The sequence below is a fragment of the Camelina sativa genome, chromosome 8 (genome assembly GCF_000633955.1).
Source record: "Camelina sativa cultivar DH55 chromosome 8, Cs, whole genome shotgun sequence".
In the NCBI taxonomy this organism is placed as follows: domain Eukaryota; kingdom Viridiplantae; phylum Streptophyta; class Magnoliopsida; order Brassicales; family Brassicaceae; genus Camelina; species Camelina sativa.
In genome coordinates, this window is record NC_025692.1 from 2,299,613 (window position 1) to 2,313,437 (window position 13,825).

Below are 13,825 nucleotides of genomic sequence, written 5' to 3' on the forward strand. Positions count from 1 at the left end.
TTAACCTCCATTAGTCCTCTTTGTTTTTGTTCTTTTGGTCGACTCTAGAGTTGTTAATCATGCTTATAAATTGATTAAGCAAAAGTTATCTTAATTTCAGTATAGCAGCTATNTTTTTTTTTTTTTTTTTTTGCATCCTTCGGTGAGCAGACACAACACGTGAAACTTAGATGGACTTACATTAAAGTATAGAACTTGTACCCGTGATTTATGCAACTCTCTTTTTTTGTTTTCCTTGGACCGTTCCCTTCAAGGAGCAAACAAGAAGTGCGTGGGACTGCACTTTCAAACTAGATGATTAGAGCATAAAATCCAACAAGTTACTCTATAGTTCATAAACGCCTTTCGAATCTAATTGGAATAACAAATGTTTTTTTAAATTTTATGCATTATATAAGTGTAAAGATCGGCATATGCGTCAGGGGGTGATTAGTGGTGGCTTGGTGCCATGACACTAAAGCAAACCACTACATGGTTGAATAACAAATGTGTTTAATATACTTTTTTATCCAAAGAAGATTCACTAACCTAGTTATTAATACGGAGTATACTTTTTTTACTTTTATCATTGAAAATAGTGCAATCAATTGGTGAACATCTTCTGGAATTCAATGTTTTCGGCCGTTTCGTGAAAATATAAATGTGAAAACAAATTACAAAGTCCAAGATACAGTAGAGAGAAAGAAGTAGTATGTATATAATTATATATACATACAAAAGCCCAGCAATATACGACAAAAGATATAAAGCCTGCCTTTAAAGCACATGGACGCTCAATACAAGCCCATTAAGTTTTTTTAACCGTGTCTTATAGTGAAAAGAGCATAGAAACATTCGTAGTCTTCGCCACAGAGGATCGTAACAACCCAAAAAGGCAAAAATATTCCCTAGCAAATAAAAATCCGACACTGGTCCTTTTCGTCGTCTTCGACCTCGCGGGAATCTACTGTCGCTCTCACACTATCCATCCACTCTTCTTCAGTCCACCGGCAGCTAGATTTTTCCGGGTCTTCAGTCTCGGGTCAGATCTAGATCCGGATCCGGATACGCTTGAGTAATGAAGCACTTCAGAACCGAGCGAGTCCGTGCGACTCCGAAGCTCTTCACCTATGTTCTCGTCGGGTTCATCGCTCTGCTCGGCTTGACTTGCCTCTACTACGGCTCTTCCTTCGCTCCCGGATCCAGAAAGTCCGACGAGTTCGATGGATCTGATAACCGCGCTCGCACCGGATCCGTGACGATGACGAATCGAGCTGCTGTGCTTGCAGTGAGCCGTTTCGAAGTTCCTAAAAGCGTTCCGGTTCGTGATTCCAGCATTCATCGTGTTCTTTTGATACGAAATTGAGTGGAGATTTCTAGATTTGTAGTTTTTTTTAATTTGTGTTGGTTTACGTAGTGGAGGAGTGATCTTTATTGATTTAGTAGTTGTGCTCGTTTTGATCCTATCCGCAGATATGTGATTCGAGACACTCGGAGCTTATACCGTGTTTGGATAGAAATCTTCACTACCAGTTGAAATTGAAACTCAATTTAACGTTGATGGAGCACTATGAGCATCATTGCCCTCCACCAGAACGGCGTTTCAATTGCCTTGTTCCGCCTCCTACTGGATATAAGGTCTGTCCGACTTGTGTCTCTTTCTCTTGTACTACAGAATTTGAGCATTCTTGTATATGTTATGGCTCTTGTTTTGGTGGTTGATGATAAATGGTTTTCTTGGAGTTTTCAGATCCCGTTAAGGTGGCCTGTCAGTAGAGACGAGGTGTGGAAGGCGAATATCCCGCACACACACCTTGCGCAAGAGAAGTCTGATCAGAATTGGATGGTTGTAAATGGTGATAAGATCAATTTTCCTGGAGGAGGAACACATTTCCACTATGGAGCTGACAAATACATAGTTTCCCTTGCTCAGGTACAGTTATCATCATTTATGTACTTGTTTGCTTTGTTGAATCTCAAGCGTAGGGCCTATCCTTTTAAACCACTGCGCCTTTTTCGCTTAAATTTTTAGTTACCAATGTTACTTTAGCCAGTGAACGTTTATGGTAGAAGGTTATATCAGTATGCAGTTGAAACCATTTGACTAGATAGATGATGTATAGGATTGTCTAATTTTACCAAATCATATGTGGGATATTCTGTTGCTCCTATACCAGGGAGCATCATTCTGCAATTCTCAGGATGTTTTTTGGCTCTGTTTTTATCTTTTTTTCTTTTCAAGTTCTTCTTTCAGATGACAAAAAAAAACTGATTATTGCTTTAGATGCTGAAATTCCCTGGCGACAAACTCAACAATGGGGGAAGCATTCGGAATGTTCTTGATGTTGGTTGTGGGGTAGCTAGCTTCGGAGCTTATCTGCTGTCACATGACATCATTGCTATGTCCCTTGCTCCTAATGATGTTCACCAGAACCAGATCCAATTTGCTTTAGAACGAGGAATTCCATCAACACTTGGTGTTCTTGGGACTAAGCGGCTTCCATACCCAAGCAGATCCTTTGAACTTGCTCACTGTTCTAGATGTCGGATAGACTGGCTTCAAAGAGATGGGATCTTGTTGCTGGAGCTTGATAGGTTGCTCAGACCTGGTGGCTACTTTGTATACTCGTCGCCTGAAGCTTATGCACACGACACAGAAAACAGAAAGATTGGGAATGCGATGCATGATCTCTTCAAGAGAATGTGTTGGAGGGTCGTCGCTAAACGAGACCAATCTGTTATATGGAGAAAACCGATATCCAACAGCTGTTACTTGAAAAGGGAAGCAGGTGTTCAGCCTCCCCTTTGTCCTTCTGGTGATGACCCAGATGCAACTTGGAACGTCTCAATGAAGGCTTGTATATCACCTTACTCAGTGAGTAAGTATATGCCTCTTATCACTAACTTATATAGTATTAAGGATCATTAAGGTTGTTATCCATTTCATGTTTGTTAATATACCCAGGGATGCATAAAGAAAGATGGAGTGGACTCGTTCCCTGGCCACGGAGGCTGACAGCTCCTCCACCACGTCTTGAAGAAGTTGGTGTCACTCCCGAGCAATTCCGTGAAGATACGGTAATTCTTCTCTTTCAACATCGGATACTCTATTTCTGTAATCCAGACCCTGAGAACTTCGGTTGCCATGCCTCTCTATGTCCAAACACTTTTTGATTGCTGACTAAAGTGGGGTGCGAGTGCAGGAAACATGGCGTCTTAGAGTGATAGAATACTCGAAACTGTTGAAACCAATGGTGCAAAAGAATTCCATAAGAAACGTGATGGACATGAGCTCAAACCTTGGCGGTTTCGCAGCTGCACTAAACGATAAAGATGTATGGGTAATGAATGTCATGCCTGTTCAATCCTCCCCAAGAATGAAGATCATCTATGACCGTGGCCTGATCGGAGCCACTCATGATTGGTATGTAAATGACTTCATCTTGAAACATTGTGCATAATCCTATCATGCTAAATGAGTTTTCTTTGCAGGTGTGAAGCCTTTGACACATACCCAAGAACGTATGATCTTATCCATGCATGGAACACAGTTACAGAAACCCGAACACGTGGATGCAGCATTGAAGATCTGCTCATCGAGATGGATCGGATACTACGCCCAGAAGGATTTGTCATAATTCGTGACACATCAGACAATATCAGCTACATCAAGAAGTATCTGACATTATTGAAATGGGATAAGTGGTTCACAGAGACGACTCCAAAAGGTGATTCTCTATCTACCAAAGATGAGAGAGTTTTGATCGCCAGAAAGAAACTGTGGAGCGTGCCCGCCATTTCAGTGTCGTGAGTTTTACAGCATCAGAGGCATAGCTGAGGAAAATTCTCAGTGTTTAGGGTTATTTACCGGTATTAAAAGGAGAAGTGTAAATTACACGACAGTCATACATAGTGATGATGCATTTGTTGTAGGAGACCCGCAAAAGCTTCTTATTTGCGATTTTCATATTCAAATTATAAATTTATATCTGTCTTCGCGGAAATATATAAGTTTGCTTCGTGAATGTAAACGGATTGACAAGTAAACTACGATTATATAGAAAAGAATCATTAACCCGTTTCCTATCACACCATTAACAATATCAAAACTGAGCCCATAAATTGAAGTAGAGCAAGTACAGATTGAAATACAAAACAGGATGAACAAAAAGAGAGAGATTATGACGATGTTGTTTCCACGACATTCTTCTTCTTTTTCTTCTTGTTCTTCTTCTTCGAAGGAAGGTCACTGGAACTAAGTTCTTCAGGTTTCCTCTTGTTGCTGCTAAGAACACAGTTAAAGTCTTTCATTAGACTCCTCAGTAATACCAATAACTAACTCTCCCCTAATCTAATAGTAAGAAGAACACACACTTAACTTTGCTCCAACACAGTTCTAAGTTCATTTTTATCTTTCAGTATATTATCAAACTGAGTTTAAAATCCGACAACAAACTTCTTCTTTGTTTTAAACAAAAGTAAGATACTCTCTTGTCTACCTTCAACATGCACATAAATGTCATAAAACCAATACAGATATGAAGATTCATGGTACCTTGCAGGCGTCTCATCCAAAACAATCTTGCTATCTTCATCAACTTCACCTATCAATACGCACTCCTCCACACTAAACTCTCCATCTTCATCAAATTCACCTATTTTGCAAGTAATTAACAAAGTAAGACTTCAACTTGAGATTCAAAGCATGAATTTATGATACCAAAAGCTGTAGTAACAAACCTATTGGATCTTCTACCCCATTCTTATCCTCTTCCGAGTCTGAATCTGAGCCCCATCGGTCTCCTCCATCATCAAAGTCCCACCTCTCACCATCTGGAGGCATCCAAAACTCAAGCTCCTCCTCAACATCTTCACCATTTTCATGTTCGACTTCATCATCAACATCTTCTACATTCTTTTCCTTTTCAAGTAACTTCTTGTTTTTCTTCTTCTCCTTCTTAGTCTTCTTTTTCTTCTTCTTCTTCTTTTTCTTCTCTTCTTCCTTTACGCCATTTTCTTTCGCTGGCGTTTCTCCACCTTCCCCTGGAATAGATCCAGACTCTATTTCTCGTTCCTTCTCCTCTGTCATATAGTAACAATCGAACCATTAAAACTTACAAGAACAAAAAAAAATGAACATCTTGCACGAATGAGTTTTGCAACCTAATGAACTCTAATCAAGCTTCAAATTACAGACCTAATTTGTTAAGGAAGCGCCGTCCATTGATATGCTTCCAAATATGTTCCTCAGTCTTGTTTACTGTATCGCCAGTTAGCTTACATTTCAATTTTGAGCTGACAAACAAAACATGGCAAAAAACCAAATTCAGCATATACATGAAAACAGCATTTTCTCAACGAATGAACTCAAAGAATCTTGTAAGCATACATTCACGTTTTAATTTAAAGTTTTTAAAAATTTCAACTTAAAAAACCACAAAAGCTCACAAAACCCTAAACCCTAAAAATTTGAGGACACGAAACCATCCATAGTCTCCAACAGCTGCAGAACAATAAAAATTCAAAAAGAGAAGCCAAAACTTCTCCAGTATCTATTATAACCCTAATTCAATACATAATCAATCAGAACTGAAATCGAAACATCATCTGGGAGAGATAAAGATTATACCTAGCGTTAGGATCTTGCTCAAACAAGTTAAGAGGAGGCTTGCTGTGAGACAAGGCATAATCTATAAGCCCTAAACGGCAACGTTTACTCTGTGAATAGATCTTCTTATCTTTCTCAAGTAGCTCGTGACCCGTCTGCACGCATTTAAATCTCCCGTTCTCCAGTTTCTTATATTTTGGCTTCCCCAATAGGTCAGCTCCTTCCTTCGTCGTCGTCGCTTCCTCTGTCGCCGCCATTGATGTCAAGTTTTCCTTAGCGATTTGTGTCTTTTCATTCACTGAAGGAGGGGGAGGACAGCAAGTACTGTTGTAATGAAACGACTGCGACTTGCCGTTTTACTGTAAATGAAATCAACTGCACGTCGTTTATTATTTCTGGGCTTATTAACATTAAATGGGCCTGGTGGTCATTATAGAAGCACGCGCGGTCCATTCTGCTACATTTGGCAACTGATAAAACTAACTTTTTTTTTCTCGTTTGTTCCATTCCAATGATTCCATGATCTCATGTTATTTGATTTTTTTTTAACACATCAGAGAACAATTGGAAAAAAAAATTATAAAATTGTTTACAGCAAAAAAATATTTTTTTTTTTCGTTTTTTGTAAGTTTGGAAACATTGACCACTTTATTTTGTAATATTTGGTTAAATTATCAGAATTATCTCTAGTCGTAGAAATATATTTATGCTTTTTAGATGAATGAAAGGTACCGACAATGATAACCGTTAGCGCCTTTTCTGGGTTCCAACTAGAACACAGCTCAGGACTGTTGAACTGTGGTCCGGTCCAAATCTCAAGACACACAATAATATCTTTTTCTCTCTTTTTTTTTTTTTAATTCTGTAATTTTTCAGAAGAAGGAAAAACACATTTTTCTAAAAATTAAAAGTCTTATACTCCTCTTATATTAAGGCAGAGTGTGAACTGCGAAGTACCAATACCATCACTCTCTCTCTCTATATATATCACTCTCGTATTTCGTTACTCGCAATGAAGAGTGATCTCGAAAGGGCAAAACTTATGGTTTCTTCTTCGTGGCTTCTTCTGTGCCTCTTAACAGCAACAACAACAACAGCTGTAACAGCAGTTCAGCCCAAGTGTAGTTTTCCGGCGATTTACAACTTTGGAGATTCTAATTCCGACACTGGAGGAATCTCCGCTGCTTTTGAGCCTGTTAGGGATCCTTATGGTCAAGGTTTCTTCCACAGACCTGCCGGACGAGACTCTGATGGCCGTCTCACCATTGATTTCATAGGTAAAGGAGCTTGCAGAAAAAAACAACAGTTCTTCAAAAACTCAACTTTGATTCAATGATCTTCTCAGAAATTTTTGATTCTTGAATTGTTGTTGGCAGCTGAGCGTCTGGAGTTGCCTTATTTGAGCGCATATCTAAACTCGTTGGGATCAAACTTCAGACATGGTGCAAACTTTGCAACTGGTGGTTCAACCATAAGAAGACAGAACGAAACTATCTTTCAATATGGCATTAGTCCATTCTCTCTCGATATGCAGATTGCTCAGTTCGATCAGTTCAAAGCGAGATCGGCACAACTATTCACACAAAGTTAGTTACTTTTTTCTTTCTTCTCTCTGTTAATCTTTAGCTTGGCTGATTTTTACATGTCTGTTGGTTGTTCTGCATTCGATAAAACAGTTAAGAGTAGATATGATAGAGAGAAGCTTCCAAGACAGGAAGAGTTTGCAAAGGCTTTGTATACTTTTGATATTGGACAGAATGATCTCTCTGTTGGGTTTAGGACAATGAGCGTTGATCAACTTAAGGCGACGATACCCGACATTGTCAGCCATTTAGCTTCCGCAGTTCGGGTGAGATTTAGTCCATGAAAGAGATAGGCAATGTTCTCTTCACATTTGATTCGATTCTCAATAACGGGGTTTGCTATGCGATATGTTTATTCGCAGAACATATATCAGCAAGGAGGAAGAACATTTTGGGTACACAACACGGGTCCTCTCGGTTGTTTACCCGTTAACATGTTTTACATGGGGACTCCTGCACCGGGCTACTTGGACAAATCTGGCTGCGTGAAGGCTCAAAACGAAATGGCAATGGAGTTCAACAGAAAGCTCAAGGAAACAGTCATCAATCTCAGAAAAGAACTCACCCAGGCAGCCATCACTTATGTTGATGTCTACGCTGCGAAATACGAAATGATGAGCAACCCCAAGAAACTAGGTTACAACAATACGGTCACATCACAATTCCATTTGTTGTAAAGTACCTAAGATTGTAGAAAATTTTAACGTACCTATTTCATGTTTTTGCAGGATTTGCAAACCCATTGAAGGTATGTTGTGGCTATCATCAGAAGTATGATCACATTTGGTGCGGGAACAAAGGGAAAGTGAACAATACTGAAATCTACGGTGGCTCATGTCCTAACCCGGCAATGGCTGTGAGCTGGGATGGAGTTCACTATACTGAAGCTGCAAACAAGCACGTGGCTGACCGTACTCTCAGCGGTTTGCTCACTGACCCTCCAGTTCCAGTAATCCGAGCTTGTTATAGACAGTGAGATTTAGTAGAAGAGCTTAATGAACCAAATAAATATTTGTCTCTTACGGCAATAATACGTTTTAAGGAACAATCAATGATCTATGTAAGCCTGTGTAACCTTAGAGTTCTTTGTAGCAAAAAAAATCCACATCTTCTATTATCATCTCTGGAAGCGTTTAGCAAAGGGGAGGTATTTTCTTCTAGAAGTAGTTTTTGGTGATTGCTGCTTCTAATTCATTGAATTCCCAAGCATCATTCGCAGAATATTCGCCTGAAAACAGAGAGGAAAGTGTTAAAGAGTGAATGAAGTTTGGATGATTTTAAAAGAAAAAACCAAATTGATAAGCTGACTTGTGAACAAACTTACCGATTGAATCTCGCCGAAGAGCAGTGAGGTGAGAACAACTGCAGCAAAAAAAGGAATATTATTTTACTAGCAATTCCAGTCTTTTTGAATCTCTTAGTAATCAAAGATGAAAATTGTATTCACCTTCCAAGAGCTTTAGCAAGATCTGCACAGAGGGATCTAATGTATGTACCCTTAGAGCAAATAACCCGAAAAATAAGATTTTGTCTGCATAAGAGAAACGATAGATGTTAAGAGAGACTCAAGAATGAACATTTGTTTTCAAACAGTTGGTTAATCCACTGTTCCGAAAAAGGAATAAAACCTGTCATCTAAACTGCGTTCGATTTCAAACTGGAATATTGAGATTCGTCTTGGAGACAGCTCTACCGTTTCTCCTCTTCTTGCCTTCTCGTACATCTTCTCACCTCCAACCTAAACATGAAATACAGTTAAAAAAAGGTAGAAAGAATGCAGCCCACAAGATAAGGAACGGTTCAAGATTGATCAGTGCTCACTTTTATCGCAGAGAACATTGGTGGAACTTGCCATATTTCTCCAAGAAATGATGTTAAAGCTTTCTTAATGTCATCATCTTTAATATGCTCCCAAGGTTCTCGTTGAATCACCTGAAGCAATAGTACAGTTGAGAAAACTCTAACGAGTCATGGTATAGATCTAATGTAGAAATAAACCATGAAAGCAAAGGAAAGGGGTCGTTAGAGTACTGGAGAGTCGGCGTCTAAAGTTGAAGTGGCTTCACCAAGACGAAAAACTCCGCTATAACCTTTGATCATACCTTGATATCTGCAGATACAGAGGGCTTCTTATGTTGTCTTTCTGTAAACTCATCATAAGCATAAACCTTGGATTAAGAAATTACAAACCTGTCAACAACCTTAGTGGCTTTACCAATGCAGACAATTAATAGACCAGTAGCCATGGGATCAAGTGTTCCAGCATGACCCACCTGAGAAATACTAACCAGGTAGCTGCTAAAAATGCATGACAAATTCAAATCTTGGACTAGACAAGGATATAAGCACGAACCTTTTTCACTTTGACTAATCGTCGTAGCTTACCACAGACAGTGAAGGAAGTCCATCCTAAGAACAATACCATAACCAAATCACATAACATTTCAAACATCAAAAGAAAGAGAGAGGGAGAGAGGTTACACAAATTGCGTCTCACCTTTAGGTTTGTTCACCAAAAGCACAGTACCATTAGGACCATCCCATCTAGGAGGAAGTTCACCGTTTCTCGTAACAAGGAAAGGTTCTCCATCACCACTAGCTACACCTTTCTCATTGGAGGGTTTCGTCAAACCCTTAAAGAACTGTTCCACTTTCTTCTCAGTAACAACAACCTCCTCCTCTGGCTTCTTCTTCTCCTCATTGGCTTCATCAAAAAACACCAACTCGTCATCACCATGATCATCATCCTCATCACATTTCTTCTCCATACCAATTCGTTTAACCTCATTTCTCTTCCCACCAAGTGCTACTACTTTCTTCTTCCCTCTACCTTTCCCAGAATCATCATCCCCCTTCTTCAAAGCACTCTCTCCAGGTTGCAAAAATGCCTTATCTAAACACTGATCAGGAAAATACTTCTTCTCTAACTGATACACCATCTTATAATGCTTATCTTTCTCCCATGGATACGCAAAAGTATCATAAAAATACAACTCCTCTTCTCTCTGATGTAACCTATCAAATTCCACAACTTCAGGTTTCAATTCCACGAACCCTTCATCTGATCTCCGGCTGCTCTCATCTTCAGAATCAGACCCGTATAGTCTCTTCCTCCTCTTGCTATAATACTTCCTCTTCGCCTTGTCCATCTCCGGATCCCCTGAACCGGGTCGACCCTGTTCACGCTCTAAAGCCAGTTTATTGTCGACCCAGGAATCGAACTCTGGCTCCGCTGAGTCAGGGGGGGAGCCGGATTCGAGAGCTTTAACGGGTCGACGACGGTTTTGGGAGAGAGAAGACTGTGTGGGACGGTTGATGATCATGTCGTATTGAAGTGGGTATGGTGTAGATGTTGTGGAGAGGAAGAGAGATGTGGTGAGGTAGGGTTTATGGATGTTTCTCCTCGGTTTGACTGAGAAGAAGATGGGAGAAGAAGTCATAGCCATTCTTGCTGAAGATGACATTAGTCTTGTCAAGTGTAGAGATTTCGCCATTGATGAGACCTGGAGGAGAGCTAAAAGATGAAAGACACACACCTCCGGCGATTATTTCGCAGTGGTAGTAACACCAACGGAGAAAAGATGATGATGTTTGAGTGATGAATAAAAACGACACGATGTTTTCTCATAAACCTCTGAGACGGCACGTTGTCGGTGTGTCCTTTAGAAGTTTCACTTTAGCCCATAAACTACTACTACTCAAAAGTTTTGGCTTCAAATCATTTACTTGCAGCATATTAGTTTTGTACAAAGGATTACACTGGTCACCATCCAAATTTCAATTCTGATAATGTATGTTGTGGCTCACAAAGATTTTTTAAGACTAATTTACTAGTAGAAAAGATTGTAATAAAGAAAAAATCGGAAAGACGTCCTATTTCCCCTTTGGAACTACCATATCGTACCGAATATCCCTGAAACTTTGACCTCCTACTAGAACTCCTTCCAACTTATATCCTCCTTCTAATTCCTCCCGAATTAATACTTTTATGTCTATTTCCCCAATTAAATTAACCTTCTCATCTATTTCCCCATCGACCTCAATTAACATGGTTTATTGTTTTAGTTAACCGACAGACAATTCTTATTAACCAAAATAACCAAATTAAACCATTTTTAACCAATTGACGACCCGATTACAACCCGATTAGATCACTTAACCTAAACAAACCTAAAAATCAAAAAATCCAAAAATCCCCAAATCATTTTTTCCCTTTCCATCGACAAACCCTAGATCCCTAAATTGATTCTTCTTTCTTCGAATCGTTTTGTTCTCTCTTGCTCTTGGCTCTTGGGATGGCATTAGTCCCCGTTGTTAATCCACCTATTGGAGTGGAGTTCGACGAGGAAGGCGAGGATCAAGATGAATTTCACATCGATAAGCTTGCGACAGATTTTACAGAAACGGAGGAATTGATTCGTCATAACGTGTATCCAGAGAGTGACGACGAGGCTGAGGGTAATGGTCGTGGTGGTGCTACGCGTGGGGGGACACCGATCGTTCGTGGCGATGGTATAATGTATAAAGGGCAGAGTTTCTACAATGGAATCGCGTTTAAGGAGTGTGTGACTGACTATGCACTGGCAATAGGTTGTCATCTGAAGCAATACAGGTACGATAGAGATAGAATCGGGTTTAGGTGTGTTGGTGCTAAGGGAAAATGTCAATGGAAAGTTTATGTTGCGTCTCTTCATAATGAGTCGATGTGGAGGATTACGAAGTACACGAACACCTATGTTTGTGTGCCTAATGGAGATTGTGAGATGTTTAAGGTCCCAGTCATAGCTAGGTTATTTCTTGATAAGATTAGAGAAGAACCAGATTATTACATGCCTTTAAAGATGGAACAGACCATAATGGAGAAGTGGAAGATATCAGCTACGAGAGGTCAATGTCAAGCTGCTAGGAGAAAGGCATTGGCATGGATAGCGAGTGAATATGACACTCAATTTGAACGTCTTCGAGACTATGTAGCTGAGATATTGGAAGCAAATCAAGGGTTTGTGGTAGAGATTGATACGGTGAAGAATGACGCTGGTCATGATGTGTTTAAGCGATTCTATGTATGCTTTGATGTTCTTAGGAAAACATGAAAAAAAATCCTTCAGGCCACTAATTGGGGTTGATGGTTGCTTCTTAAAGGAAAAGATCAAGGGTCAGTTGTTGGTGGCTTTAGGAAGAGATGCAGACAATGCTATCTACCCAATAGCATGGAGTGTTGTTCAGGTTGAGAACACAGATAATTGGAGCTGGTTTGTGAATAGGCTGAAGATAGACTTGGAGTTAGGTGATGGAGATGGTTACATTATGGTTTCTGATCGCCAAAAGGTTTTTTTTTTGGTTATGTTTTATGCTTTGTGTGATTTGTGAATATACAGTTGGATCAGTTTCTAATGAATTTAACTTTGTTTCAGGGATTGATTTAGGCTGTTGAGTTAGAATTACCTAAGATTGAGCATCATAAATGTGATAGGCACATTTATGGTAACCTAAAGAAGACTCATCCAAACAAGAAGCAATTGAAGAAACTGCTTTGGGATCTAGCTTGGAGCTACAACACTAGAGATTACGAAGAGAGATTGGAGAGGATTCACGCATATGATAGCAAGGTCTATGAAGATGTCATGAAGACTAAACCAAAGACATGGTGTAGGGCATTCCACAAGATTGGCAGCTATTGTGAGGATGTTGAAAACAACTCAGTGGAGTCTTTCAACAATACAATCAACAAGGCGAGAGAGAAACCATTTGTGGCTATGTTGGAGACTGTTAGAAGGCTTGCCATGGTTCGAATTGCTAAACGGTCTGCTATTTCTTATTCACATGAAGGTTAGTAAGACTACACTCTTATTCTTATTCATTTATATGTTTTATTCTTATTCATTTATATGTACTCTATATGGTCGGATGTGGCAGGATTATGCACTCCTTATGTGACCCGTTTCCTTGCTGATGAGCATAAGGCAGCTTCTACATGCTTTGTATCTCCCAGCACAAATGGAGCGTATGAAGTTTACTTGGGATACGATAAACACCGAGTTTGTTTAAATGCCAGAACTTGTACCTGCATGAAGTTTCAGATTTGTGGAATCCCATGCGAACATGCTTACGGACTGATGATCAAGAAGACATTGGTAGCTGAAGACTATGTGTGTGAATGGTTCAGAACTGCTAAGTGGAGACAGAACTACACAGACGGGCTTGTTCCACAAAGAGGTCCACGCTTTTGGCCTTCCACTGGGGGTGAAAATGTGTATCCACCTCCAAAGCCGGACGATGAGAAGATCGACAAGAAGAGGAAGAAAGGTGTTAATGAGTCACCTACCAAGAAGCAACCAAAGCAAAAGAAAAGAATCATGCATTGTGGGATTTGTGGTGCAGCTGATCATAACTGTAGGTACCACCAGAAGAAGAAGAATAAGAAGAATACAACACATGTTAGTTTTCTTTCTAAATTGATTCATTTGTGATACAACAATGGTTCTTTGTTTTATTAAATTAATTCTAATATTTGATTAAATTTGTAGGGTGGAACTCAAGTGGAATCTTCTCAAGGTTGTTTTACTCAAGAGAAGTAATATGGGATGGAGGATTAGCATAAGTAGGACTGTTTTTTTTTTTGGTTTTATGACCTGTTTCAGAACATATGTTGTTC

At 39.6% G+C, this 13,825-nt stretch overlaps 4 protein-coding genes across 6 annotated transcripts; 2 read left to right on the top strand and 2 right to left on the bottom strand.

The window, feature by feature from the left end:
* On the top strand, positions 894–4,004 carry LOC104705716 (probable methyltransferase PMT9). Of its 2 annotated transcripts, none has more exons than XM_010421778.2 (7): positions 894–1,300; positions 1,513–1,617; positions 1,730–1,912; positions 2,264–2,858; positions 2,945–3,057; positions 3,183–3,403; positions 3,472–4,004. In XM_010421778.2, the coding sequence occupies exons 1-7, from the start codon at positions 1,058–1,060 to the stop codon at positions 3,788–3,790; spliced, it is 1,779 nt and encodes a 592-aa protein (XP_010420080.1). In that variant the 5' UTR covers positions 894–1,057; the 3' UTR covers positions 3,791–4,004. The 2 variants fall into 2 exon arrangements, with proteins under 2 accessions (XP_010420080.1, XP_010420079.1); XM_010421777.2 differs by having other exon boundaries at positions 895–1,300; positions 1,453–1,617.
* LOC104705717 (surfeit locus protein 2) lies at positions 4,015–5,890 on the bottom strand. Of its 2 annotated transcripts, none has more exons than XM_010421780.2 (5): positions 5,609–5,890; positions 5,177–5,274; positions 4,720–5,061; positions 4,535–4,634; positions 4,015–4,261 (listed from the first exon to the last, which is right to left on the bottom strand). In XM_010421780.2, the coding sequence occupies exons 1-5, from the start codon at positions 5,842–5,844 to the stop codon at positions 4,159–4,161; spliced, it is 879 nt and encodes a 292-aa protein (XP_010420082.1). In that variant the 5' UTR covers positions 5,845–5,890; the 3' UTR covers positions 4,015–4,158. The 2 variants fall into 2 exon arrangements, with proteins under 2 accessions (XP_010420082.1, XP_010420081.1); XM_010421779.2 differs by having other exon boundaries at positions 4,015–4,264.
* LOC104705720 (GDSL esterase/lipase At5g14450) lies at positions 6,510–8,292 on the top strand. Its single transcript, XM_010421782.1, has 5 exons — positions 6,510–6,864; positions 6,964–7,173; positions 7,264–7,436; positions 7,533–7,806; positions 7,899–8,292. The coding sequence occupies exons 1-5, from the start codon at positions 6,600–6,602 to the stop codon at positions 8,144–8,146; spliced, it is 1,170 nt and encodes a 389-aa protein (XP_010420084.1). The 5' UTR covers positions 6,510–6,599; the 3' UTR covers positions 8,147–8,292.
* On the bottom strand, positions 8,167–10,739 carry LOC104705719. Its single transcript, XM_010421781.2, has 9 exons — positions 9,668–10,739; positions 9,524–9,579; positions 9,361–9,443; positions 9,202–9,280; positions 8,992–9,102; positions 8,799–8,908; positions 8,618–8,701; positions 8,495–8,532; positions 8,167–8,398 (listed from the first exon to the last, which is right to left on the bottom strand). Exons 1-9 carry the CDS (start codon positions 10,662–10,664, stop codon positions 8,328–8,330), a joined length of 1,629 nt encoding a protein of 542 aa, XP_010420083.1. The 5' UTR covers positions 10,665–10,739; the 3' UTR covers positions 8,167–8,327.